The 27,584-nt window shown below is 41.8% G+C and overlaps 1 protein-coding gene across 8 annotated transcripts; it reads left to right on the forward strand.

The window, feature by feature from the left end:
• Positions 1–1,129: 1,129 nt before the first annotated feature.
• TDRD12 (tudor domain containing 12) lies at positions 1,130–24,061 on the forward strand. 8 transcript variants are annotated; one of them, XM_064386715.1, is made up of 32 exons: positions 1,130–1,316; positions 2,729–2,778; positions 4,351–4,509; positions 4,790–4,926; positions 6,007–6,126; positions 6,734–6,789; positions 7,560–7,645; positions 8,587–8,788; positions 8,974–9,050; positions 9,335–9,393; positions 10,110–10,170; positions 10,838–10,942; positions 11,331–11,513; positions 11,955–12,105; positions 13,052–13,179; positions 13,720–13,908; positions 14,622–14,750; positions 15,580–15,697; positions 16,454–16,587; positions 16,679–16,899; positions 17,106–17,205; positions 18,340–18,527; positions 18,846–19,053; positions 19,575–19,667; positions 20,567–20,736; positions 21,250–21,312; positions 21,404–21,513; positions 22,496–22,550; positions 23,005–23,118; positions 23,199–23,352; positions 23,446–23,512; positions 23,848–24,061. In XM_064386715.1, the coding sequence occupies exons 1-32, from the start codon at positions 1,133–1,135 to the stop codon at positions 23,931–23,933; spliced, it is 3,957 nt and encodes a 1,318-aa protein (XP_064242785.1). In that variant the 5' UTR covers positions 1,130–1,132; the 3' UTR covers positions 23,934–24,061. The 8 variants fall into 8 exon arrangements, with proteins under 8 accessions (XP_064242785.1, XP_064242786.1, XP_064242793.1 ...); XM_064386716.1 differs by having other exon boundaries at positions 2,732–2,778; XM_064386723.1 differs by having other exon boundaries at positions 1,282–1,316; positions 4,325–4,509.
• The last annotated feature ends 3,523 nt before the right edge of the window (positions 24,062–27,584 follow it).

Here is a 27,584-nt window from a genome sequence, read left to right on the forward strand (position 1 = left end):
TAATCAATATACCTCTAGGAGATCTTTATAAATTTTTTTTCCAGATCTCTTGCCACATTCAGCTGCAGCTGAGCCTTAGCTCTCCTGATCCCACTCCTATACCCCCAAGCACCATCCCTATATTCTCCCCTATTCATCCCCTATACATACTCCTGCTTCCAGTGCCTGTGCATTTCTTTCTTGCACTTCAGTCAGACCAGAATGGTCTTACGTCTGATTTCTTACATGTGAGAATCAAGAGTTTTTGTGTTTCAAGGAAAAGATGCTTAAAGAGCTGCCAGCTCTCTTCTCTCCTGCTCCTTTATCCTTTATCCTCGAGAGCAGTTTCCAGGAGTTCTCATCCAGTAATGCCTTCAACAAGTGACAGTGTGCTCTCCTAAGTTTTTTTATTAAACTGGACCATATCCCTTGAGGTGACAAATTCAAATACACAAAAGATTTCTTGTATTGTTCTGCCTTTTATGGTTATTCTACCAGTTTACTTTTATGGTAGAAAGTAAGTATTATGAGAAAATATTTTTGATAAATCATTTAGCACCTGGGCACAGCAGGAGTGTGGATATGGGAATGTGGGTTGGGGAGGCATGCAGGGGTGATGCCAGGTGTGTGGAAAAATGCAGTTTTGGCACTTGTGTTAGGTGAGGGTTCTCCCTCTGTCTGGCTGGGGTTTTATCTTCCTGCAGAGCTAGGAACTACCCCAAGGATTTACACTAAGTTATTTCAGCTCTTCCACAGTGGCAGATCCCTATGAACTCTTTCCACTTGTCCATTTACTTCTTGGTGCTACACCTGTTTTGGGTTTTTCTTTTTTGCTGTGGTTGTTGTCCCTGCGTTAGTTAAGAACTACCAGTGTTTCCAAAGAACTACCACTATTTCACCATTGCCTCTGCTACAGAGACCTTAAACCTGAAATAAATTCCAAATCCTAAAGATTCATTGTAATAATTTCCCTCAAGTCCCAGTAGACTGTTCTTGATTTCAAGTTGTTTGCAGTAACAAAGGCTTTTATTCTTTCACTATGAGTTTGGTTTCCATGTTATACAGAAAGCAAGACGATGAACTTCCCTGCGCTTTGTGAGATTTCCTGCAGCGTTTGAGGTGTTTTTTTCACCCAGGAGCAGTTGGCCGTGCCATGGGCCCCAGCCCGCTCCTGAGGGGCCGGGCCGGGCCGGGCCGTCCTGGGCTCGGGCCCGCCCCGGGGCGGCTCTGGGGCCGCAGCGCGGGGGCTTCTGGAAGGTCCGCGGGCAGCGCCTTCTGGAAGCTTCTGCGGGAGGGCGGTGTGTGGAGCTTGGAGCCTGGCAGCGCCGGAGAACGAGGTCAGTGGGCTCGTTTCTACGGGAAACAGCGTGGAGCTGTGGCAGGACAGGGGGAAATGGGGACTGGGGAGAGAGAGTAAAGTGAAGCAGGTGGTTTTTCAGGGCGCTGTGCTGTGCCGCTCTTCCCTCGCTCCGCGCCCCGGGTGAGCAGGGCTAGGTGGGGCACGGCTGGATAACGAGCTGTGTGTGCCGGAGTGTCTGCACACACCGGGAGCGCCGCAGAGGCTCCTTCTGCCTTCTCTCGGTCTGTGTTAATGCAGCAGGCTGGGCGAGGGTTTAGTGACGTACAGCGTTTTTACAGGTTGAATACTGTATAATGGTGGGTGTGGGATTTGAGCAAGCGTTTGATTCCCGTTCTTCACAAAGCGGGAATGTTACTTGCAGCGGGGTGGGAGAGCTGGCCCTGTGTGTGAGCGTGCTTCATCCATCCACGTTGATGGGCCATTTACTGGGGTTGCACTCATTAACCTGAGACTTCAGCTGAAGTTCCTCACGCCCCTCACGTGTTACTGCTGAAAGAAAACTCCGCTTTAAGTGTTCAAAGCAGGACTGCTGATCGCTTGGTGCAGTATAAGGGTGTAGGGTAAGAAACCGAGTGTGTAACTCCGGAGCTTTCTTTGTGTTAAATGTTCTTGGGTGAAGCTTCTGCAGTCGTTCCAGCTGTTCCATTCTCATGGTAAACTGGGAATGATCACTTACAGCGTGTCGCCGTGTGTCACCTCAGGGTAGCTCTGTTGCTGCTGAACTCTGGCTTGTTCAGCAGTCGCTTTGGAAATGGAAGGACAATGTCTTGATTTTCCTTTTCTGAGATATTTAATTAAGCGTCTACTTTAAGTTAATTCTTCTAAGTTAAGCTAGACCCTGCGGTGATGATACCACGATGTGATTTCGTTTTGTGTCAAAAATGAAATGCCAGTTACTTGCTGGAAGTTTCATTATTCTGTTGTAACTCCTAGGTCTGGTATGTGCCATTGCAGACAGATTTAGTGTGAAATACTAGTAAAAATCTGTGACGTTAAACTTGTTTGCCAAGTTAGGGATTTGTCTTTTCTATGAGGCTGAGGGATTTTTTAAAAGTTGTAAATATTCTGCTCTGGTTTTTCTGTTCATTTGATCATGTAGGTAGGTTGTAGCAGCCCTTGTCTGTGATCAGCCTATTTTTGCTGGCCTTTGAATGGAAAAGATGCTGCATGGATGGCAAATCCTAATTAGGCTTTAACGTAGTCCCTCATTAAGAAGGCTGGTTTGAACTCTTTGAAACATGTAAATCATAAGTAATAAGTTGCTTAAACTAGTACTCCTGAAATGAGCAGTAAAAATCTATAGGCTTGCTTTAGGTGTGTGTTCTTCAAATAGGCTTTGAAACAAATGGTGGTGATCAAAATGGTTTATCATATATTTTTCTTTTACAGTAGTGATTAGGGAGACACAGGAGATAAACATGGAAGTCGTGGTATTAAAGGTATGCTGCTTTTTTTTAAATCTGAAGGATTGCTGTCTGTTGCCATGTGACTTTCTTGAGGTCACATTTACAAAGTGTTGCCTGTGTATTTCTGTTCACCAGCATTTCTTTGCACTTGTGGAGTCATATTTGGGTTATATATATTTTGTTCATTTTAGGTTTTATTTTATTGTTTTTATTGTAAAATAGGTGAGAAGGTGCGTGAATTAACACAGGCAGGCAGCCAGAAAAATCACAAAACCACAGCTGAAATAAAGGGAGTACATTTATTTAGTTGCCTGGCTAACTGGAGGATTGGGGGCACACCTGGGTGGACACTGGCAGGCTCAGCCCATCCCAACAGGATTCATCAAGAACCGTGTGAGCTCCCCTGTGCTTTTTATGATCTCTGTGCTTTGATCTTTCTCCTAACACAGAGCTCAGCATGTCCGTGAGAGTGCCTCCAGGCCTCTCCAAACACCTGTATTACCTGCACACAAATTCTGCTACTCAAAACAGAGGATTAACAGCAGTAGGTGTAATAGATGGAATTTCCTACTCTGATGTTCTCCAGGCCTTGGCATTCCTAGCTGGGAGGTCATTGAGCTATTGTACCAGCTTCCTCACCATTTTTACATTTCTAATTCCTTCTTCTCCTGCAGTAGGGATGCAGCTAAAATCTAAAATGGAGGATGTGCAACACAGTATTAAATAATGTGTAGTATAATATTAGATAATCCTGAATTTGACAGGAGATGGTAGAAAATGCAGAGTACAGCCAGGACAGATGACTGAGGGGATATTCCCTACTACATGATGTCATGCTGAGCAGTAAAAGCTGCAGGTATGTCTCTGGTCAGCAGCCCTGTGTGTGATGAAGCTCTGTGTTCTGGAAATGGCCGAGCAGCTGCCAGTGGGGAGCAGTGAATCCACTCCTTGTGTTGCTTTGGTTGCACCTGCAGCTCTTGCTTTGCCTAGTCAGCTGCTCTGATGTCAGCCTGTGAGTTTTCTGACCTCTGTCCTTCAGATTGTCTGGTCCTCCTGCTGCAGGGATGTGACCAGGGAGCAGCTGTGTGGGGTTTAGCTGCCTACTGGGATTAAAGCACAACAGCTGGGGACCCACATCAGCTGGAACACTGGAATGTGACAGTTTACAAAGGCTTAGCAGAAAGCTGTCACCCTGTTGTAAAGAAACTGGTTGTCATGCTGACACTCTGAGCAGAAAGAAAAGCCCCTTGGTGAGATTTATCATGTTTTAGGGTTTTTTTATGTACTTCCTGATGGACTTCATGTGGAAGTAAAAAGCTTTGCCTTTGCACTTTGCCCACTGTTTGGTTTAACCAACTTTCTAGATAATGCTGCTCCTTTCTAGACCGTACATGGTGTTTGTTGCAGTGCTAAAGAGACTTGGAAACTGAGAAGCCATTTCTTGAACTAATGCAGTGAAGGTGAAAGATGTTTCATGTGTTAACATTCTCTATCTCAGTGTCAGTCACCATAATTTTGAAGGTGCCCTGTATAAATCAAGTTTTACATCTGCTGCTCAGATACTCTTAAAAGCCAGTAGTGTTTATTCTCTATTCCTTGGCCTAGGTTGAGGATCCAAGTTGCTTTTGGATTGCTGTGAAAGAATGTGTGCCTGGTGTAGTCGGTGAAGCTGTGTATGAAAACATGAATGCTGAAATGGACCAGTTTTATAGCAGTTCTAAAGATGCAGAGGAAGTGAAACAAGAGGAGATAAAAAAAGGCCAGGTAAGATCATTGCTTTACATAGAAATAATCTATTATTTGAATCTGTTTGAGGGTGAAGTATCAAATATGTGTTGTTGTTTTATTTTTTTAATTTTACACAGAAAAACAAATAACAGCATCTCTGTGAGTTGTGTTTTCTCATCTGTAAGTCTCCTAACTGTGTAAGCTATAAGGCTTGCATTTTGCAAAGGAAATGGAAAGCTGTGTAATAAATATTGTGTCCTTGCCTTTGAAAAGCCTTTGAGGGAACCTGCTGTCATGTTCTTTGTCTCTTGCTCAGGTTTACGTGGTGTTCAGTGAGGAGCTGAAGTGCTGGTGCAGGGCTCAGGTCGAGTCAGTGCGGTGCCAGGCGGATGGTTACCAGCTCGGCTGTTTCCTCGTGGATTATGCCAAGTACTGCTCTGTTCCAGCAGAGAAGTATGTGCTTTTGTTACTGTGATGGATTTGTTAGTGCATCACGTATAATACATTTGTTAATAGATACAGATGCTGTTGATATTTATTTCGTCAGTGCTTTGGTTTAATTGAGGTGTAGACTGTGTCCACAAGAAGCTGCTAACCAAATGATACACTTGAAAGAACCTGAGTGCAAAGCAGTCCTTATTTTGTGATAAAGATGCTTTCCATTTTAGGTTTTGCTTTTTTAAAGATTCAGAATAGAAATAATAGTCTGTTGTGATTGAGACATGTGATTGCCAGTTAAAACTTAACCTTTATATTCTTTTCTTCTTTACTAATTTGGTATATACTAAAAAAATTACGGCCAGTGAAGTTCAGGCACAAAAATCATCTATAGAAGCAGGGTTTCGCTTGCTACAGCAGGTTTTTAGGTCTAAACAGAAATATGTGGGGGTTTTCCAACTGCAGTTGACCAACTTGTTTACTAGGAGCTGCAGTTTGTCTTGTCTTGGTGTCAAAAAAAGGTACATTTTCACAGGTTCTGAATTCATGATGAAATGAGTGTAAAACCTTGTGGTTTTAAAATCTTGAAAAACATGTTCTTATGTTATGGAGCAAGCTAGTCCAGCCCTTAAAGTTTGTCTATTAAAATATGCAACTTGGAACACAAGAAACTTTGCTAATTGGTTTTGGTAGTATTCCACAAAATTAGAACTTATTTAAAGTATTTTAAAATAAATAATGTTTTAAGTTGACTGTTGCTTTGTTGGAAAAATGGGTTAAATACCATAAAGATATTTATAAGATGAGTAGCAAGATGACTTGAAACTGCAGTGGCAAAGGATCAGAAAGATGTCAGTGACTGGGATGTGTATTGATACTAAATGGATAGAACAGCTCTGTCCTGGTCACCAGCGGGTCCTGATGGCACCTCTCAGAGTAAGACAGTGGTTTCAGGGTGGGAGCCAGTGGGATCCAAACTCCTGGAAGAACTGTGATGTCAAATTCAGGGTAACAGGAGGTGGTTTGTGAGGCCAGTGACTTGTGGAGAAGAAATTCTGCCCTGTAAAATGAGATAATTTCTACGTTGCTTTGCAGCGTTCGAGTTTTAGCAGGAGCATTTGCAAAGATCCCAGACAGAGCAAAGAAGTGTCGGCTGCACTGCACAAGGCCACTGACACTGCATATTGACTACTGTGAAAACACTGCCAAAATAGGGTAAGGAGAGCTAGTAAATACATTCTGTTTATGCATTTCTGAAGTGTGAGGGTTCAGTGCAGAATTTTTTAGAAGGGATTATTATATTTCAAGAAGAAACCTGCAGTATTCAAATAGTGAATGTGGAACACAGAACTGTACCAGTGACTAAGAGGAAAATCAGCTCTATTCCAGCTGAGAGGACAAAGCTCCCCAGGGAAGTGGTGGAGTCCATGCCATCCCTGGAGGGATTTAAAAGACGCATAGATGTGGCACTAAGGGACATCGTTGAGTGGTGGCCTTGGCAGTGCTGAGTTAGGAGGTGTACTCAATGATCATGTGGTTTTTTCCAACATAAATGATTCTGTGGTTTCTTCATATTTTATATTTGGTGCAAGCCACGATACCTTGACAAAACATCTTTTAATTTTGATCAGTTCATGATATTGGTGAACTGGAACAATATTACCAAACTAATGTGCTGAGTAATTAGATTCTGCTGGTTTATCTAGTTGGGCACTTTGTAAGAATTTGCATGATTTAGAGCTTTGTGCTTGTGTAATTTATTTTTAAACTACTATTTTTACATTTGATAATGTGGAAAAACCGGTTGTTTTTATTTTCCTAGACCAGCCAAAAGATGGGATACTGCTGCTATCCATCATTTTCGAAAGCTTCTTGAAGGTAAAGCACTTTAGTTTTGGGAAAAAAAAATTATTGGAGAAATGTAGTACTTGTGTACAAGTTCATCATACTTAAGTATACCTGGTTATTAATGCTGTTTGTTAAAAACAGTGAGAAAGGAGCTGCCTAAGTATGGAGTGACTAAGGCACAAGTATTTTGGGAGCTGTATTTTCAGTACTCTGGGCTTCCATGCTGCATGAATTTTGGTAGTTAAATAGATTGTGTTTAGGCTGGATTAGGCTTACTGAGGGAGCATTCGTGTCACATTGATTTTGAACACTGGAACCATTCTGTGTATTCTGCATGAGACTCTGAATCAGCATCACTGCTGTCCTGCATTAGCATGAGCAGAGGTGCTTCAGGACTTGGATTGGCTGTTTGCCCAAATGAAAAGTGTAACAAAGCTGTACAGATGTGCAAATACAACTCCCTTCAAGAAAAGGAAATGTCTCACTTGGAAAGCATATGCTGGTGCCCCAAACTGTCAGAGCCCAAGAGAAAATCAAGACTTTCAGTGTAGAACTAAGAGTGGTTTGTCTCAAGGCGTTGTTCATCTGTTTCAGCTCTGTCCTCCTCCAAAAACTAAGGACAGGTTCCTTTTTGGAGCTTTTAAGTTTTTATTGTTAAATTCTTTGTTTCACTTAGGTGAAATAACAAGTGTTACACATTTTTAATTGTGATGCCTGTTTTTGTCTCTCAGTCCAAGTGAAGAATGCTGACAGTGTGATAAGGGTTTAATCGTTTTTCTTGTGTTTCTTACTACATTTAGAGGCTACCGAGGTTAAAGCCACAATACAGACAGTAGAAGATAAAGTGTTAGAGGTGTTTCTTTTTGTGACTATAAGAGATGAAAAGGTAAGATACTTTCATATTTCCAGCTCTATTAATGTACTTTGCTGTTACTTTAAGGCTGGAAAGCACGACTCGCAAGTTTTGTAATTTCAATCAGATACAGTAGAAGCTAAATCATTAACTTATCAGAGGTGTTTGTTACAGTGCTGTTCATTGTAAATGTCTGGAGAAATTCCAAGAGGCAGAACTTATATTTTTCTCTGCATGAACCTTTTTTTCTTTTTCATTACTGACAAGCAAGTGAAGTCCAGGCAGTATTTAAGTGGATAACTATATGCATTATTTGGTGTACGTCTTGTGGTATCATATTTGAAGATGTTTCAGTAAGGCAGCTGCATAATACTGTAAAAATAACTAAAATTTCACACTCTTGCATGCAGATGAGTCCTTAAGGAGCTGGAAAAACCATCCAGTCTAGTTCCACTTGCCAAAGTGTGTAACTTGTGTGAAATTTCTTGTGTGAAAGCTACTGCCACACATAAGCAGCTGTATAGTAGATAGAAGAAGTTTTAGGTCTAATACTGCTTATTTTTTTTTCTGTCAGGTTTTGGTGTATGCTGAATCCAAAAGAAATAAAGAGGCTTCACTGGATTAGAGGGTTCTTTTAGATGTGTAGGGCTCCTAGAAGCAGTTAATTCAGTACAGAATTTTGGCCAGAAACATGGAACTCACTAATTAACAGCTGTTGAAAGAACATGCACGAAGATAGAACTTTTCTTTTTTTAGAATTAATACTTGAATACAGAAAGCATTAATACAAAAAGCATTCACTGGTATTTCTTATGTCTGATATTCTTTTTGGTTGGATTTTGTTTGGGTTTTTTATCATTTATAAAAGCACTGCTTTTGTTCAAAGCTTCACATAAATTTTAAGCAAGTGTGCTGGTGTAGCTTATTGCTTGTTGACACTGGTCAAAAAAGATCTTGTTTGGGTTTTTTTATAGATCTGTGTTAATGATGATCTGGTTGCAAAGCACTTTGCTCGTTACAAGGAGGATGAAGGGACAGCAGGGAGTTCTTCAGATGTTTCTGATGATGAAGTGTCCTTCAATGCTGAGTGTGTTCCAGTGGAGTTTGTTGGTCCTACGTTTCTTGCCAGGCCAAAACTGCCCTTTGGGGAGGAGGTGTCACCACATCTTGGGCCAGGTGGGACCCACGAGTGGGGAAGACAGTCCTACATGCAGCACTTTGTATGTTTAGTTGGATATGTGGAATGGGAATGTCCTGTCTGGGGGTGGATCCCAGTGACTGGGACACATGGTGTCCATCTCTGGCTTTTTATGTGTTCAGATAATCAGAAATTGGTAGCTTCATTTCATTTACCTTTTTAGGTCTTGCTGGTCGTAATTCTGTTCTTGAAAAGCCATCCCAAAGGTCTCATACAGGTCTAAATGACAATTCTGTGCCTGTAAGTATTACATTTTATATTAAATTGTGAAATACAAGCTTACAAAAACATACATAGGCCAGATTAGAAGTGCTGTAGTCACCCAGCTTGTTATTCTCAGACAGTTTTCTGAAGCTTGTTTTATCAAAATCATTGCCTTAGTCAAAGAAACTTTGCATTTATAAAAAAATGCTGCAGAATACTCGGAGAATCCCACAGCTGGGTAAGAAAACTACTTTCCACTTCGCGTTTTAAATACTGCTTTTGAACAGTACTTTAGTGCTTAAAATGTGTTTTCTTTCCAGGTGGTCAGCATGGTGCCAGGTTTGCCTCCCAAGGAAGATAAAGCAGTTCAGACAGAGAGGTGTGGTGCAGTATGTTAAATATTCAGAATGATTCTGTCATCAGACAGTTGGGAGCTGTAGTGTGTTTGCAGTTCTGTTCTTGGGCCTCTGAAGGGCAGAGGGAAAGGGAAGCCACATGCACATGCTTCTGGGAAGGAGGGACTTCAAAGCTGCTGATAGTTACCCAGGAAAAATACCAGTTATTTCTAAACAGTAACTTGACCACAGGGGTGTGGTGGGCAAGTGTTTTTCTGCACAGTAAGTGTGTTAATTTGCTTTATTTTATTTCTAGTGTGATTGGTAAAGTTTTCAGATTTAATGAAATATGACTGGGTCAATTTGTGCAATGATTTCACTGTGCTGCAGGTCAGTTGATGCATATGTAGTAAACCTCAGGAGTATTTCTTCTTTCAGTTTCTAACTGATACAAAGATGAGTTATTTTATGTTTTGGAACATTAAAAAGCCTTTTTTTCTGCAGTCCAGTCTATTTTTCTTCTAATGTCAGGGAACTTACCAGCTAACTTTGAAAAATATTCTGAAATAGTATTTTCAGTAAATTTTGCTTTTCAGGTGGTGGATTTTTATTTCTCCTTTTGTATTGAGGGTTTTTCTCATTGGCATAGATAGATATGTTAGAAATACTTAATTGCTTCATAACACTTGGGAAATACTGGTGGTATTTATAAATGACGTAGTTTTGCATTTATGTTGGATTTAATATCTCTGTTTCTCAGGCTTCCACAGTTCTTAAATTCTAATTTCCTTCAGGCACACACAGTTGAAGATGACCAACAGGTATTTCAAACGTTAATTTCAATTTAACTTCTCTGGTGCAAACATTTTGATTTTGGTAGCATTGGGTCTTTGTGGAAGGAGGTCAGGGACTGACTGCTCCTGCATTGGCCTCTGCAGAGCTGAGCCAGCCAAGTTGGGGATGCCTCTCTGAGTTTAAGAAAGGGCAAAAACACAGGGAAGGGAATAAAAAAAAAGTGAGAAACAGGCAATGCCAGGGTCAGAGGAGTAGAAGGAGCTCCATGCAGGTGTTTCTGAGGGGCTGCAGTCTGTGGAGGACCTGCACTGGAGCAGGGGAGAGAGAAGGAGAGATGGACAGAAATTGCCAGCTGCATTGTGACTGCAGTCCTGCTGCTCCTTGTGGGACTCACTGCCAGCTGTTCACAGAGTATCCACTGCATCTCTTCAGGGGTTTAAGACAGTTAAGACCATCTTTGAAAATCTTTCTTCAGGAACAGCAATAAAGGGTTGTAACAATAAAGGTCTGTGTAACCTGTAACTTGTAATGTGTAACTCTGTGTATGAATCATATTTAAAGTGAATTTAGAATTTGATGCATTTACATCAAAATGCCATTTTTTAAAATACAGTGAGTGCTTTTGAGTTTTGTGTAAGCTAAACCCCTTTTGTTACGTATTGCCATTATCATCTATTTGTCTCATGTTTTCAGGGTTTACAAAATGTTGGGAAAGAAAAAAACTTCGTGTTCCTGAGCAAGAAAATTGAACCATCATCACTTTTGGAAACAGCACCACTTTTTGATGGTCTGAAAAAGGTAGAGGTGATGATACTACATTGATTATCATTTTAAGACAAGTTCCATACCTGAAATTACCACAGTAAATATTACAGTAATACCTCAGTTTGTTTGAGGAATGTGTACAAGGTTGTTCATGTAATTGAGTAAATGAAGCTTTGGAGAAGTGCTATAAGAATTTTACACTTTTTTTCTGGTGTATTAGCCACTGCTACAAGTGGATTTGAATTTGAATACAGTAATTTAACAGCTGAGCCCAGAAGGTGGTTTTTCATATTTCCTGTTAAGGACATTTGTTATATAGTGGGTCACAAGCTTTTAAATCACTCATTGTTATGCTTTGTCTTGTTTTGTTGGTGTTCAAGTATGCGGATTTAATGGAAAACTCTTATTTCTGTTTCTGTAGGAACTTGCTTGGAATAAGTTTTCAGGCCCTACCTTCACCCAGTCCTACTGTTGGCCACCTGTAGCTGGGGGATGTGATGTCGTTGCCATCTCCCATCAGGGAAATGATCCCTTATTATATATTCCACCAGTTCTTACCCTTTTGCAGGAAGGTGACTATGAAGTCTTGCCCAACATGAGTGGGGTATGTATATATGGGACCAGAGAACCTGTTACTGCTCTGAATGTTTGGAATGTATACATTAATGTTATCTCAGTATATCTTCATGATGCCTGCCAGTTTCTCCAAGGCCTCTGCTTAGAGGACTTGGATGGACTCTGAATGGGGCGAATCCCAAACTTAGTTTAAAGCAATCCCTAACAAGTGGTTTATGCCCTGGCACTTAAGAGATACAATGGAGCTTTGTTTCTGCATGAGCAGTATGTACTTAATTAAACTAAATTGGGTATTAACTGTTTCAAATACCACATTGCATTTTCTAGCTTCGGTTAGATCATAGAATTACTGAGGTTGTAAGGGACCTCTGAAAATGGCCCAGTACAACCTTAGTAAGACAGGATTCTTAAGGTTCTGTACTTCTGTCTAACACATGTTGTCAATTTTTGTACCTGTGTATGTATGTAGCCACTAGCATTGATTTTATGTCCTGGATGGAAGAAGGCACAACTTGTTTTTGACCTGCTGAAAACATACAGGAAAGGCTGCAGACACCTTCATCCAATGCTGATAATCCTTGGGCAGAACAAGGAAGCTGCCAGCCAGATGGAAATCCGAGGTTGTAAGACTACTTTGTCATCTTAGTTGTGCCTCAGGGCAGTGTGGGCTGCCTTGATTGCAGGAGCATGTGAAAGAACAATTTCTGCTTCTCAGGTTCTTGGTTTATTTGTTTAAATGGTGGTTTACAATTTGCTGTTAGAATAAATGCTCAGTACTTTGTGCATCTAACTCAGTAGCATGCAGGGGCTGCTCCATAGAGAAGCAGCATAGAAGTGATAAAAAAGCTGTTGGGAGACTTGCCTTGCTTAGATGTATGTACTTTAAACATTTAGGTGTGTTCTGGTTTGATGCCTTTGTTTGCTACCTGCATTTTCAAAAGTGGCTTTTGTTGTGCCAAGGGAGTAAGGACTGTGGATAAAACTATGAGGAGTTGTGTAAAACTCCATTTCAGCAGTTGGTATTTTTTCATCCATTGTTCATGTTTGAGCCTGGTGGGTGAATTCAGACCTTTAAGCAGCAGAGCTGTTGGTTATTTGCAGCAGTGAAGATTGGTGTGGTTTTATTTCTATGTGTAGATAGATACACGTGCACACAGGTCTGAGTAAATTCCTAAGCTACAATGTGTGCTTTTTTCCACTGTTGAAACTCAACTTTCCTGAAATTGCTCTTCATAAATATTTATAAATATTTCCCTTCTGGCTATTTGCTTCTGAAGTTATTACCTCTGCTTCCAGTACCTTACTGGAAAATGAGATGACATCCTGCTTTGTAAGCTTGCTAACCTTCAGATATTTCACTGGATTTTAAAATACCAGAACCTCACCCACTCATGTCTTGGAAAACTTGCAGGAGCAGAAAAATACAAACTCCCCAGCTTCGAGTTGATGAATCTGAAATACAAGTGTGACCCTTTTTAAGAGAGCTACTACCATGTCCTTTGCTGTCACAGTAATTCTCTTCCAAGTAGTAAGTTAATGGTAACAGTCTTTGCTTCCATCTTGTAGGTGAAGTAGTAGTGACTACACCACACAACCTCCTGAGGCTGCTGGAACATAACACTGGTCTCTTGTGTAGGCTTCGCCATCTTGTTCTTGATGAGGTCGATGTGCTGTTCTCTGACACTTGTGAGCAGGTAAATTGCTTCCACACTCACTTGGTAAAATGCTGCTCCAGTTGTGCATGTGTCTGAAACGGTGGCACATGCTGAGGAAAAAACACTGGAAGTGGGTTTATGATGAATGGCCTCTTTTTTTCCTTCCTTACGTTTTGTTTTTGTGTTTGCAGATTACTGTGTTGGCAGGTTGGGCTTGTTTTCTAGTTATCACCTAGGTTTTGCTGAATGCCTCTGCCCTCTCAGATCTGCTTTGTTTAGGCTTTTTATATTGCAGATTTGAAGAGGTCTGTTGCCTGAGATTTCCATCTTCTCTGGACAGAATCCTGCATGCACATGTATATGCTGTCCTCTTGCTTTCTTTTGCTTCAGAAGTCATGCAAAGAATAGGATAAAAGTGTACATACCAAACTGTTCTTTTGAGGGGTGAAACTTGTAGTTTGCTGTGGTAGGGGCTTTGTGGCTGGAAAAAACATTGTTCTCAACTCAGTATTTTTCTGAGTTGTCATGAGCTTGCTGGAATATGATGAGAGGAGAGAAAAAAACATCTTTTCTTCCTAGGTGTTTACTATACTGGATTGTTACAAGAAAGCCACTGCTCAGGCACAGGGGAATCTACCACATCAGATCATTGCTGTGGGAACTCAGTGGAATAAACATATCACACCCTTGATAAAGGAGTTCATGCATGATCCTCACATTGTGATAACTGTTATTGAAGAAGCTGCCATCTTTGGAAATGTGCAACAGGTAAAACTTTGGAAACTGTCACTGCTTGGATATGTGGCTGCTGCTGGTTTGCTGGAAGCAGGTGGTGCTGCACTGCTGCCTCCCAGTGTGAGCTGAAGTTAGAAATCATGTGCAAGTGAGTCACTGAAGGAGCTGGAGGTCTCTAACTTTCTTCTGTAGGATTGAGATGAAGACAGTCTCTTGACTATCTCATGGTTAGTGCAAATGAGTCTAAATTTGATGGGATGTATTTGCAAACAATACAGTTCTTGACCAGAGTGTTCTTGCAGTTGTTAGCTGTGACTACATGGTAAGCACTGCCAAGGCAAATCAAGTAAAGCATTTGGTTTGCTGCTTTCACACAGTACCAGACTTTGGACCTCACATTTCTAGATGGCCTATTACATATTTTCAGGTATCTTTACACTTAATTTCCAGTCAATGTAGTATAGCTCTGAGGAATAACACAAAATGGTTTAAGTTTGATTTGAATTACACTATCTCAGCATGGAGTCGTTTGTGGAATTTAAGTGTTGGGAAATCTCCTAAAGTAGGTACTCTGAGCATGTAAGGAAACTGAAAAGCCACAAGTTTTTGTGAGAAGCCTTAATAATTGAGCAGAACTGAAAGTGTAAATGTGTGGACACATCAAGGTTAGGATTAGGAAGAATTATATAGTAAAATATGTATGGGTTACATGAATTTCCAGCTCTCTGTTTCATATTTGCTTTTAGGTCGTGCAACCCTGCATGAACAGCAACAGAACTGCTGAGTTACTCAAAATCCTGGACTTCACCCAGAGGAATCATCAGAAAGTGCTGGTCTTTACTGACTCAGCAACTGAAGTAGAGATGATTCATAAGGTAAGAAAGTGTTTAAACTTAGATAAACAGGGTTTTTTGTTTTTTTTAAGTCACAACAAACTAAAATATCTTGGCTTCTGAAAGTAAAGGAGGAATGTGAACTTGGAAGTTAATCTTTCCTGCTGAAAATAACCCCAGACTGACTGCCAGTAAATAACTGGCATAGATCATGTGATACTTAAAGGATTAATTTCTGATGTAAATATTAGCGCATCTGGAATGTTTATTCTTTGATGATTATTAATGGAAGCAAATCTGGTTTGGGGTTGTAACTTTTTAACACATTTCCCTTTCATATTTGAGGGTTCAAGCATATCAAAACCAACCTTGCCACCACTTTAAAAAAGTGCTTGTTGATGTTAAAATAGGATTGAATATGTTCATAGTAATTCTTGTTGGACAACAATTCTTTGGACACCAACTTCAAATATTTTACATGGCCTCTGAAAATATTTCAAGGGCTCGTGTGATGAAGAGTGCTTGTTCTGAGAGACTGACACATGAATCTGCATGTTGTTAGATCATGGAGTCAGAGAGGACACATTAACAAGGGGAAAAGCTTGGCGTTTTTATTTTCTTAAATGTCTGTCTAATGTATTAAAACCTGAGACATGAGCTTGTAGTTTTCTTTTTATACAGGAAATTAATGAACCTTGTCTCCATTAATACTTCTTTTTTTCATATAAGAAACCTAAATTTCATTAGCTCTTTTGTTGTATCTCTGCAGTAAGATGTGCTAAATTCTAGTAAGAAATGCTGCCTCTTAGACTTGATTGGAGCAAGTACTGCAGCATTGCAGGAATGTGTAACTTTTCACTTTGCCATGCAGGCGCTGAAGAGCAACTCAATAGTTTCCTTGAAAAAGCATAAAGAGAGCAAGTGTAATGCTAAGTGTGTCTTGGAAAGGTGGAGAAAAATGCACAGTTCTGGCACTCCTGCTGTGTTAGGTGAGGATTCTCTGTCTGGTTGGGATTGTATCTTAATGCAGAGCTAAGATCTGCACCAAGCACTTACACTATGTTACCTTACCACTTCCACAGGGGCAGATCCCTGTCAGTTCTTTACAGTTCTCTGTTTACTTCTTAATGCTACAGCCCTTTCCTTTTTGGGTTTTTTTCCTTTTCTCCTGTTACTATTTTCCCTGCTTAGTTAGAAGAACTACCAATGTTTTCAAAGATTTTCCATAATTTCACAATTTCCTCTGTTACAGAGGAGATACAAAGTCTGAAATAATTTCCAAGCGACAGATTTATTGTAATAATTTTCTATAAGTTCCATTAGGGTTGTTTTTCAATTTTTTTGCAGTAACAAAGACCTTTATCCATTTTCAAATTCAATTTGTTCTATATGTTATATAAAAACAAGAAGGTGCACTTGCCTTTGCACAGAGCTGTGGGAATTCCTGCAGTATTTCAGCGGTCTCCTGTCTTACTCCTGTGAATTACTGAGTGGTGCTCAGTTCTCTGTATTCTGTGGTGCTGACAGGAAGTGGAGAATTCTGTGAGCTTGGCATGAAATGCTGTGTCTGCCATATGCTGATGAGATTTATTGACTGGAGAAATAAAAACTTAGAGGAATGTATTGGGGGGAAATCCATCTTCATCTTCCAGTTGGGAGAAGGAAATCAGCTGTGGTATGTGTGATGTGATACTTCCCGTGTTTGAGTTATTACAGTTACAGATCTGTGTGAAACATGTGCTTAGTTTTAGCAGATGACTGCCTGCAGTCCTTGGGAATCACAGATGCAACTTGGGTGATCCATTTCAGTTTCCCATCTCCAGCAGTCTTTGGGCAGCGCCTGCAAAGCATGAGTGACAACTTCAGCCCTGGCATAAAGGTTTGGGTGAACCTAGACTGGGTAATGCTACACTGGGTTATTACTGGTGGATACATAAATGTTTTCTCAAAATATTTCTCATTACTTCTAGGATTCTGCTGTAGATGAGGAAGATCTGAAGGCCAAGTCAGTCATTCTGCTGACAGAGAACAGTTCCTGTCATGCACCTGGGATTCTCCACTATTTAGAGCATGCAGAAGTTGAAATTCCAGAAGAACTCTATGATTTGACTGCCAGGGTGCAGGAATCTGAGGAAGATGAGACATTTTCAAGGCCTCTGTGTGCTGCTCTTAAAACATTTGGGCTTTGCAGGTAAGGAAATGTCAGGTTTTTGTGCCTTGAATGATGATTGCTGCTGATTCCTTGATGAATTTTCCTGTTGGATGCTTTTATCTGAAACAGGTTTTGGTCGTAATATTTTTTTTTCCCTTTGCCTGTTGGAAGTCACGTAACAGTAGTTTAGATAAAAGATCTTTGCTTTCACTTGTAAACTTGTTGTGGGTTTTTTTTTAATGTAGGAACAGAACGGAGTGTCCAGATCGTCATCAAATTAATTTATCAGTAGACATGGCCCAGAATAGTGCAGCTGAAATGATAGAAACACCTGAACGTGTGACAGTAAGTGAAAGTTTTCCTTGGGCTTGGTTACCAAGAGGACAGCTCTTAAACAGCTACTTAGCATGTTCCTTTATTTTTTTTTATTCCATTAACCTTACTGCAGTAGGATTAACGTGCTCTCCCTTGCATAAATCAGTGTGCCACGTGTTCTTTGTGTTGTGTTTTGTAGGTAATCTTGAGTTTATCTCGGGGTTTTTCTGCTTTAAAGACTGACGTTTTGTGGAAAGAGGACTTGTGTTCTGTCTATTTGTTCCTTTTATAATTTGAGACTATATATTAAAATTAACAAAGATGGAGGTTTATAGAAATTTCTTGTAGAGGAAGCACAGAGTAATCTGTGGGAGTGAAGAAGTTGAAGATTTTTTTTTAACTTGCAAGTTCGTGCAAACTTGCTGAAAACTGAGCATTTTCTGGCCTTGGGATTAAAGAATGTATTTTTGTTTATAGTATGCCCAAGAAGTGGGGAGCTCCTTTCTTGTAGGTAGAACGTGTGAGTTATTGCCTTCAAAAATACCAGTGCTTTGGAAGATTTTTGCTATAGAGTGCTGTTTTAGTTAGACTTCTTTTTCAGTAGTTCCACATCCATGAAACCTTCACGGCTATAAGGTTGACTGTGCTACAGTGATTCTTTATTTCCTAGTAAGAGTTTGTGTCTCCAGGTCCCTTTGAGACTTGGGCTTTATTTGAGGTGCTGTCAAAGCAGCATTTTACTCATTGGTGTGCACAGCTGTGTGTTTGTAGTCTTCTATTTAAGTCCTTTTGGTGCAAAAAAAGCAGTTCTGTCTGTATGGCTGGGGAACATTAAGAGTAGAGCTGCAGTGGTGCAGGATGGGTGAGTCATTAATAGCCTGGCAGGTAATTGGCAGAACTCACTGGTGTTCACTGAGGTGGAATGTCATCACCTGACACCCATCAGCTCCTGTTCCATACATTGCTGTCCACTGCTGCCTGAACTATGGGCAGTTAGGATTGAGAACAACAACTCACTGGTTTCTGAAATATGTGTGTACAACATCTGTCACCTTTTGGGGCTGGAAAGAGTCATGTGATCTATATATAAATTATAGACTTAAATTTAAATGGTTTGAGAAGTCACCCACCCCTCCCTTCTGCTGATGTATTTGATCCCTTCAGATCCTGCCTCTCTTCATTGTACATGCAACAAACTACTTTGGTCGAATAGTCAAGAAACAAAAGGACCAATACACAGTTCTTGCTAAAGAAATGAATGATTACTTCAAGGTACCAGGACACAGGATTTCTGTTAACACTGTGGAGGAGTCAGTGTTCTGTGGGTTACGTGAGGGTGCCGTTTGCCACAGGTAAAATTTTGTTGGCTTTTTACTTGATTCATGTGCATGTATTGATACAAAGATTTTTAAAATCTTGACTGTTGGGTAAAGAAAAAAGCCCTCAAAAGCAGCAAAAAAACCCCACTGTTATGCAAATAATGCTTTTAAAAAGCTCTTGCCTACTCTGAGCTCATGAATGGCAAACAAGATGATTCCCCACACACATGCACTTGGTTACAGAGTGGGCTGGGGAAATACCAGTTTTAAAATGAGAGCAGTTTTAAAAAATATCCTGCACACCTGGTTACATGAATAATAATTCTCTGTTTCTTTTCCTGCTATATGAAGGGTTCAGGTGGTAGAGACTCCAGCAAAAGATGAAGAAAATGTCTATAAGGTCACAGTTGAATACATAGATGAAGGCAGGACAAGTCAAGTGAATAGTGATCAGCTGCTTCACTTACCTGTGAAGTTTCAGAGCCTGCCACCTCAGGCTGTGGAAATTATAGTTTGTAGAGTAAAACCCATAGATAATGAAGCTGAATGGAATCCAAAGGTAATAAGCAGCTTTTGCATGGTATTTCCTTTATGGTCTTTACCTTCTCTTTCTGTTGTGTATAAGAAAACAGTTACAAACTGTAAACTTGGGTACCAGATTGCATTGCTTACTAGTATTGACACTAAATACCTGCAATTGGGGCAGGTTCTAAGAAGGTCAATTTTCTTTCGTTTTTCTATGAAATAATACAGGGAAAATAATGGGATTTTTTTCTCTGATTTAAATGTCTTTCTTTTAGAATAGGTTCTCACTACTTTGGATTCTGGGGGAGGAGCAGGGGAAGTGCAGCCTCTCTGAATTGACCTGTATTTGAGTGATCTTTCATTATGCTTGAAGGCTAGTAGTGTTCTAACTTTGAGTTTAGTTAAAGTGTTGCACTGGTTTACTCAAAATTGTATCTGTTGCATACCCTTCTCATTGTTAAGCTCTGAAGGTGTTGTTTCATTGCAGTTAAAGTGACTCTAAAGCTGTGTTGGTGTCCATACATCTCAAGTGCAGTGATAACTTATTTTTCCTAGGTGACTGATCACATTAATCACAAAATTAAAGGAAAACTTCATCATGCAAAAGTGGTGCATACCTTGGGAAAGACAGTTTGGGTTGACCCAATGGTAGGTATAGAACTGCAGTACTGGGAAGTCTTTGTATGTCTGCACATGGTCCAAGACTATTCCACAAAGTTAGTAATAAATGTGTGTTTGGGAGGTACTAGTGTCCAGTAGTTTGCCTTGTGAAATCAGCTGTGCAGTTTGTCACATTCCACTGGAAGAATGAAACTTGGAATCCTCCAAGATGGTTTGCTGATATCCAACAGCTCATGAAATAAACTTCATTTATTTTGTTTGTAAATTCTTAATTCTGCTCTTACAGCCCTTACACTAGTTTGCTGTTGGTGTTAGTCTAAATTTTTCTGCACATTAAAAAACTTTGAAACTTTACTCCTTCATTTTCTTGATCAAAACAGGAAAATGGCTGCTCTTGTTCTTGGAGTTTTCTTGTTTTATAGTTTGACATCCGTTAGCATCCAGCAGACTCCTTGATTTTGTGGAGTGAGTGAAGTGAAGAATGGATTGGAAAGAGAAAATGGTCTGCAAGTAATTCTTTTCAGTAGCTTCTGTTCCCATATCGTGTTGCTCAAACCTTTCATCAGTTTCTAGGCTTTGGGGTTTTTTATTGTGCCTCCCACCCCCTTAGCTGTTCTTGGGATGTGTGGGACTCACAGTTATTTTTTGCATGAGGTATATTAGGGCTGGCACTGTTTACTTAATTGCCATCCTGGTTCTGTTAGTGCAAACAGTTACTTGAGCCATTATCACAATGTAAATGATGATGGATACTTGGAAAACTACTGATCATGGGGAGGTTCCTATTTGAAAATCAGGAAAACCAAATTGCTTGCAGGCATAAATCAACAGGGCTACGTTTGAGGTTTGACTAAAAGAGCAGCTTTGAGTTGGAGAGAGACCATTGAAGAGCTGTGCTTTCCCTTTATTATGTTGTGTAATTCAAGGTTGGGGTTACCAGTCTTCCCACGATGAAGATGTGGATCAATGAGTACAACATTCGGTCTGAGATTTTGTCGACGGGTTTGGGAACCGACAATCCTGAGCATGTAGGAGAAATTCAGAAGCTGTGCACACAGATACCAGTTTTGGATCATGCAGAGAGCTTGGAGCATTTGTAAGTGTTAGCAGGTTTTTTTCAGCATATAAAGAGAAAAATTTTATTTAACTGAATATGAATAATATTACAGTGATTTAATTAAATGTAGAAACAGTTATATTTGTAATGTGTGTTTACTTCCCATTAACTACTCTTTAGCCCTATAACACCAAGGAAAAGAAAATCCTAATTCTAGAAAATGTTAACCTAGAATTTGATGCAGACAGGCAAGTTACTAACTTGCCTAAGTCTGTAATCCTGACTTACTAACTCCGTAGTTAATATGGAGTCTGAATTCAGATTCTGTCACAATTTATGATGCTCAGGAGCTGGTTTGGATGCTTACCAGCCATTAAACGTCTGGTATCTCAGGCATAGCCTGTTTGCATTTATTCTTTTCTCCTGGGAAAGGAAGGTTGGGAACCTCCATGTCATTGCCAAAGCATGTAATGCTAGGGACCAGATCACTTCATTGTGATGCTGTGTGCTGAAATGTGTGTAATGCAACTGCTTGGATCATTTTTTTTACAGACCTGCTAAGCCTGAGACTACTGTTGAAAAATTGGGAGCTTCAATACAGTCTTTGTTACTAAGGTACAGATTAAAAGTAGGGGGAGGCAAAGTAAGGTGAAGCTGACTGCCATTTGTGGGGTTTTCTTTTAAAACTGCTTTGTCTTCCGTTCAGAAGCGCAAAAGAGGACACAGCTGATCTAGAGGAAGTGTCCAGTCTACAGGATCCATCAATACAGGAAAATTCTGCTGAAAGCTCTAACAGTCCTGTGACTCCTCCAAGCAGTAAGCCTTCAATCCTTCCCCAAAATCAAATGTGAATTCAAGTTAGGTGCTTGGTACCAACCTAGCAGTCATCCTGGCAGCTGCAGGCTGCTCTGGGTACACAGAGCAGCACCGTGTGGCTGATGTTTGCAGCCAGAGCTGCCTTCCAGTGAGCAGTCAGGAGATGCTGAGAGTGACTCTTGCTACTGTAACTCTGTGGCTGTCTGGGGAATGCTCTGTCCTTGAGAAGCTTGGAATTCTTTGGCTGTGAGTGGAACATGTGAGCAGGACATCTGTGCTGTAGAGGGGGCAAGAGCTCTGCTGTCCAATGCCACAGGACTGAAGGGAGTTGAAATCTGTTGAAATAAAGTTGTTCTCAGAGAGGGTAATTTTTTTCCCAAGACTGAGGATGGCAGAAAATGGTGATTACCCCTCTTGCCCATTTCTTTTTCATCTGATTTCAAGGATGTGTTTACTTTTCTGTCAGTAGAGGCTTAGAAATGCTTAGGCATAGCAGGGGGACAGGATTACCTGCTAGCAGCTGACACATAAGTGGAAGGTAAAGAAGTTCTAGCAGATAAAAAGGCTGGGGTGCTTATTGTAGAAGATTTTTTTCCCTCTTAATAGTCACACTAATGCCATGTTTCGAGCTGTGGTGTTGACACCACTATTAATAATTTCATTCCTGAAACTCCCCACTAAGTCCTAAAATTATGTTTTGAAACTGCAGAAAACCTTTACCTGACCTGGAAAACAGCATGTTTGGTTAGGCTTTTTAAAATCTTTTAACACCAACTACAGTATTTTTGCTAATTAAAGTTTTTTATTGAATTATTAACTTTATGAAATCTTTCAGGATAGGAAGTACACAATATAAAGGATAAAGATGGTAATTTGGTGGCTAGCAAGTTATTTTTGTGATGATATAGGGGAATTCTGGGAATAACCTGGTTTCTGTAGTATAGGGAAGTATAAAAGATGTTTCTGGATGTCTTCTTTTTAGATGATGTAGTTCAAACCAAAGAAGCAGAAGACTCTACTGTGCATCAGCAGAAGGGGTAAGAAAATAGCAATTCATTCCCATCTTGCTTTTATGTGAACTGCCCGACAGGATTGTTCTGTGTCTGTGGTCAGCTGACAAGTTCCTTTTGTCTGTCGGAGGTTGGTTTTGCTGTTAGCTTTTCCTTTGGCACTTTGAGGGCAGACTGTGGTGGCATCCTGAGATGAGGCAGCAGGTGGGATTCCTGTGGGTAACAGAATCAGTGGAGTGTCTCCCCATGGAACTTGTAGATGTGCTCCTCCAGAGATTTGGAATATGGTGCTGGTGTAGGAAGCTCGACAGCTGTCCCATCAGCTGCTTTGCTGGCCCTGCTGGTGTCATGTCTGCATGGCCCAGGCTCCTTGGCCGTGTTGTGACTTCATGGGCAAATTCTGGCTCTGTGTGAGACAGCTTGGCTAAACCTCAGTGGTTTTCTGCTTTGGAAGATACCTATTAAATGAACTTTCTTTCAGCTGTCATCCCCCAATCAAGTGGTTTCAAGATGATGTGAGTGTGACACTGAAGGTACAAATACTGAGGGCAACTGACAGTAAATGTGAGTTCTCTAGAGAAAAGGTGACTTTCAGGTAGGTTTAAGAAACATCAGTATAATCAGCAAAATGTCTTTGTTTGAATTTAATGTTTTTAAACTTACTGTATATTGCAGTGCTTATTCAGAAGGCAAACTTTATGTGGCTGACCTGGAGTTCTATCAGTCACTAATTGCAGAGAAATCCACATGTGTGATTAAGGATACAGAGGCTGTGATTTTTCTGGTAAAAGAGAAAAAAGGGACATGGTGCAAATTACTGAAGAACAAGGTGAAGTGAAAATTAATTTGAGAGTTATTGAATGTTCTGAACACGTTTGCTGTGTATCAGAGCAGGTATTTCAAACTCTGTTTTTGTCAGCAGAATGTTCACGTGTCCTTAGATTTTGAACGCTGGGAGGAGTCTGAAGATGAAAGGCCTTTTACAGTTGGTAAGGATTGAGTCTGTGTTTATAACACATAACAGGATCAGCATTCTCTCTTTGCATTGGCTTTATCTGAAATACTCATTTATTCCAGCAGGTTGCTCAGATTCTTTGAGAAGAGCTGAGGGGACCTCTAGAGCAAACTAGAGGCAGCAGGGCACTTTTCTGTCAGCTTAGCACAGACTAAGGGCACACAGAAGTGGTTCTGAGTCTTCTGGTCTAGTTTGCAGTCAAAAGCATTTGGGGCTTGCTGGGTTGGGTCATTGAATAGTACCATGTATTTGTTCTGGAGCTCATTTTTTCCTGGTTTGTAAATGTTACACCTTGTTAATCACTTGCAGGTTCTGGAAAACTGAGCTACCCTCCTGCAGGATCTGAGGAGTGGTTTGAGTCCTCAGAAGACAGTGATACAGAAAGTGATGAGTAACTCAGAGGAGAAATTTCTTTGCCCTCTGATAAGAATTGTACTATTAATTAAATAGCTGATGTAATTGTTGAGTTGATGTAACCGTGGCTTGTTCATGTAATTAATTAAAACCATCAGTGCCTTTAGAACCTGACTGCAACTGTGCTTAATTATAACCTTCACCTGAGAACAGGTACTGGCAAAGCTGTGCCTGGTGTAACAACATTTAAGAGCTGATCTAATCTGTATTTTGGTCTTGCTCTGCATCCTGATGACAACAGAAGTTGCATACTTGAAAAAAACAGCTGTGGAGCAGATGTTTTCCTTCACTTTTCCTTTGACTTGTTTAATGCCTAAATACAGTGTAAGGTGTTGGGTTTTTTGGGGGCTGGTAGATTAGTCTCTAGTGGGTTAATTAGGAGGTGTAAGTTACCCCTAGTTTCTGTTCAAAAAACAAGGCCTCTTCTGTGAAGTAGAAGCAAAAAGTGGGTTTAGCCAGTCTAAAGCACCAGTCTAAAGAACAGCGTAAAAAATAGCACCAGTACGTCCAAGAATATTCATCTGGCCTCAAACAGTTTTTGATCAGGGTTTTCATGAGGAAGAGCTTTCCTGGGGCCTTGCATAAGTGCAGTTGCATTTTGGAGCATATGTGAGCTTTTAACATTCTCCTGCACTAAGGAATTAGTGAAATAATTTTCCTGTGTTTTGAAGCCTTCCCTAATGAGGGCATTGAGGGCACCCCTATGTCAGTGGGAGGGAATGAGAGGGTGGAGGAGCAGGTGAAAGAAAGGGCTATCATGCAGTTTGTCAAAAAAGGGAGGTTGTAGCCCCAAAATGCCTGAGAGTTCATAGGAGGGAAAAGTGTAAAAAAAAAAACAACTAAAGTTTCTATTTTTATGTATATATTTACATATAAATTTATTTCAAAATAGCTCCTCATACATTGTTATATATGTGGGTTTAAAATAGTCAAGGGTTCTTAGATCCATCGAGTTTGAAAGTACAACTCTAACTTTTGTACATACACATTAACAACACAACCCGCTTGAAACACCAAGAAGAAAAGATCCTCTGTGGTAATTAAAGAACCTGCGCTGCGTTTTTGCCGAGTTTTTTCTGAGCGAGTCCCCTACGGCCGAAGCGTCGGCTGTCTCAGCGGCGTCGCTGCCGCGCTGTGCTGCTGCCGGGTACTGCGGCTGCTGCTGCCGGCCCGCTTCGGTGTACCGGCCCTGGGGCACGGCCCGCTTCGGTGTACCGGCCCTGGGGCACGGCCCCGCTTCGGTGTGCCGGCCCTGGGGCACGGCACGGCATGGCACGCTTCAGGGCTCCGGGCCCTGGGGCACGGCCTGCGCGGCTCTGGGCAGCACGCAGTCCTCGGCCGGGGCACAGTTTTATAAAGGGGATGGATACAAACAGCAAAACAAAAGGGAATCCTCAGGGGAGGAATGAGGGGATTACATCAGGGGTCTGGGGCCACTTGGGGTAGGAGAGTGGAGAGGATGGGTTATATAGGCCAAAGGGGCCTCCAGGTGTAAGGGCGTTCCAAAGGGATGGTGTAGTCAGGGATTGGCCCAAGGTGAGAGTGGCAGGGAAGATTTGGGAGCAAAAGGGGTTGGGTTGCCTTGACAAGTAGAGAAAGAGCTGGAACAGGCTGGGGAATGTCCTTTGTTGAGGGGCAGTTTTGAGGGAAGGTAAAACCCAGGGGTAAACCAACTCGGGGAGAACATGAGGGTACAACAGAACGAACCGCTTACCAAGGAATCAATAAAATCAAAGCGCAGCAGCGTCCCAAACTGGGGGCACTGTGTGCACACAGAGGGGCAGTGGCGATGTCACGGCAGCCGCTGTGACATCATTACCCGAGGCAGCGTTAGGAGGATGCTGGGTGTCAGCGTGACCTGCAGAGCTGCAGGGGCTGCTGAGGAAGGAGCTTGCCCAGGGCTGCTGAGGGACAAGGCCATTGCAGGGGCTCTGAGGCCTCGCCTGTGTCCTGCTGCTCCCTCTGCGTGGGCAGAGGCTCTCCAAGCGCTGCACCGCCCTGGCTATTTGGCAATGGTGCGGCAGGACCCTGCCTGGGGACGCTCCCCCTGCTCCAGGGCCGTGAGGGAGAACTGCTCCTGCTTTGGGCCCATACGGGCCCGGCACGTCCTGCGGCAGCAGCGGCGGGAGAAGAAGCCCTACAGCCGTCCAGAAATCCACCCCAGGAGCAGCCGTGTGCCAGCCCCAGGGCTGGGCCCCTCTCACCCAGCACAATAAAGTCTTCTCATCTGCACAGGGCGATCCCACTCTCCTTTGCCAGCCATCCTCCTGTGCCTTTCTCGAGGTCAGCACTAGGGCGTGGCACCAGTGGATTCTCTCCTTCCCTGGGGCTGACAGTGCCTTCCCTGTCCTGGCTGGACTGGGGAGCCTGGCTGGGGGACGTGGCACAGCCTCGGGCTGCTGGGCAGTGCTGCCAGCTCTGGGGTGCACCCTGGCCTGGGGGAAGGTGCCCGGTTCAGGGATGTCTCGTGGTTTGTGCAGGACTGTTGGCGGGTTTAAGACATGTCCCTGGGCTTGAGGGTGTTTAGGGGTTAGGAGATTGCCAATGGGCTTTGGGGATGCGCTTGAGTGTGGTGGATGCTGCCAATTAGGGGGGAAACTTCATAGTTTGGGGGTGTTTCTGTGTGTGTCAGATGGGGGTGCTGTTGGGTGTGGGGTGCGTCTGGTTTTGGGGTTTGTTCCTGCATTTGGGTGATTCAGCCAAGGTCTAAGGGTTGTTTCTGGTTTGGGGTGCTGCTGGGTTGGAAGCTGTGAAAAGCAGGCTGTGGCCCAGGAGAAGGAGTACCATGGGCTAGTGCTCCCCTCACTGTCTGCTCTGCCTCAGCAGATAATGGGGCATTTCTGACCACAGTTCAATGCCCTTAGACCCTCTTTGGAGTATCTGTTGATGTCTCAGAGCCACTGCCCTGACTTTCCATCCTGCTGCTGCTTTGCTTCTCCAAGTGCAGTTGAAGCTTAGGAAGTTTTCTGCACTGGAGTTCCTGTAGCAGCAGGCAAGGTCTCAGACATTTCCTGGGTTCACCTCAGTTCACCTTTCACTGTCAGCAAGCACTGAATTGACACAGCCTGGGCTCTTGGATCCTCTTGTAGCTTGTTTGTAATTTTTTTTTAACACTTTAGACACTTTGGAAACCCTCCTGCAGGAGTTATCTCATACATGGCAAAATTGTTTTGAGAATGTGGATCCTGAGGACTAGAAGCAGTCTGACAGCACCCTGTCTCTGCCCTTTGTATTTCAATTCTTTAACAAACCATTTTCATCCATTTTGATTTTCAAAATCCCTTCAGCAGGTGCCCAGCCTACAGTGCAGAATGTTTTGCTTTATGACACATTTCTCTTTGAAGATGGTAGTTTACAGTACAAATGAAAATATTCAGGGAAAAAACCCATACAACTTCATTTACAAACCAACAAAGTAATAAAGAAATGACAACAGAGAAATGTCATAATATTTGTTGTATATTATCAGAATTTCGCCCCTCCTCTCAAACACCCTAATGCACTTAGGGTTACCAATTAACACAACCAGACTTAAGACTACCACAATTTTTCATGTAACTATTGAGAAGAGCTGTCAGGGTTTATCTGAGACCATTTTCTGCTTGCCATCTGCTTTCACGAGTGCAGCTTGC

This window comes from Passer domesticus, chromosome 12 (assembly GCF_036417665.1).
Source record: "Passer domesticus isolate bPasDom1 chromosome 12, bPasDom1.hap1, whole genome shotgun sequence".
Classification (NCBI taxonomy): Eukaryota; Metazoa; Chordata; class Aves; order Passeriformes; family Passeridae; genus Passer; species Passer domesticus.

What these genes read in the sequence shown, in the direction of transcription:
- TDRD12 (XM_064386715.1), top strand. Translation starts at nt 1,133, where the DNA reads ATGGGCCCCAGCCCGCTCCTGAGGGGCCGGGCCGGGCCGGGCCGTCCT. An exon ending in AAACACCTGAACGTGTGACA is followed by an intron (nt 17,206 to 18,339) that starts GTAAGTGAAAGT and finishes TGATCCCTTCAG; the next exon opens with ATCCTGCCTCTCTTCATTGT. An exon ending in GCAAATTACTGAAGAACAAG is followed by an intron (nt 23,353 to 23,445) that starts GTGAAGTGAAAA and finishes TTTTGTCAGCAG; the next exon opens with AATGTTCACGTGTCCTTAGA.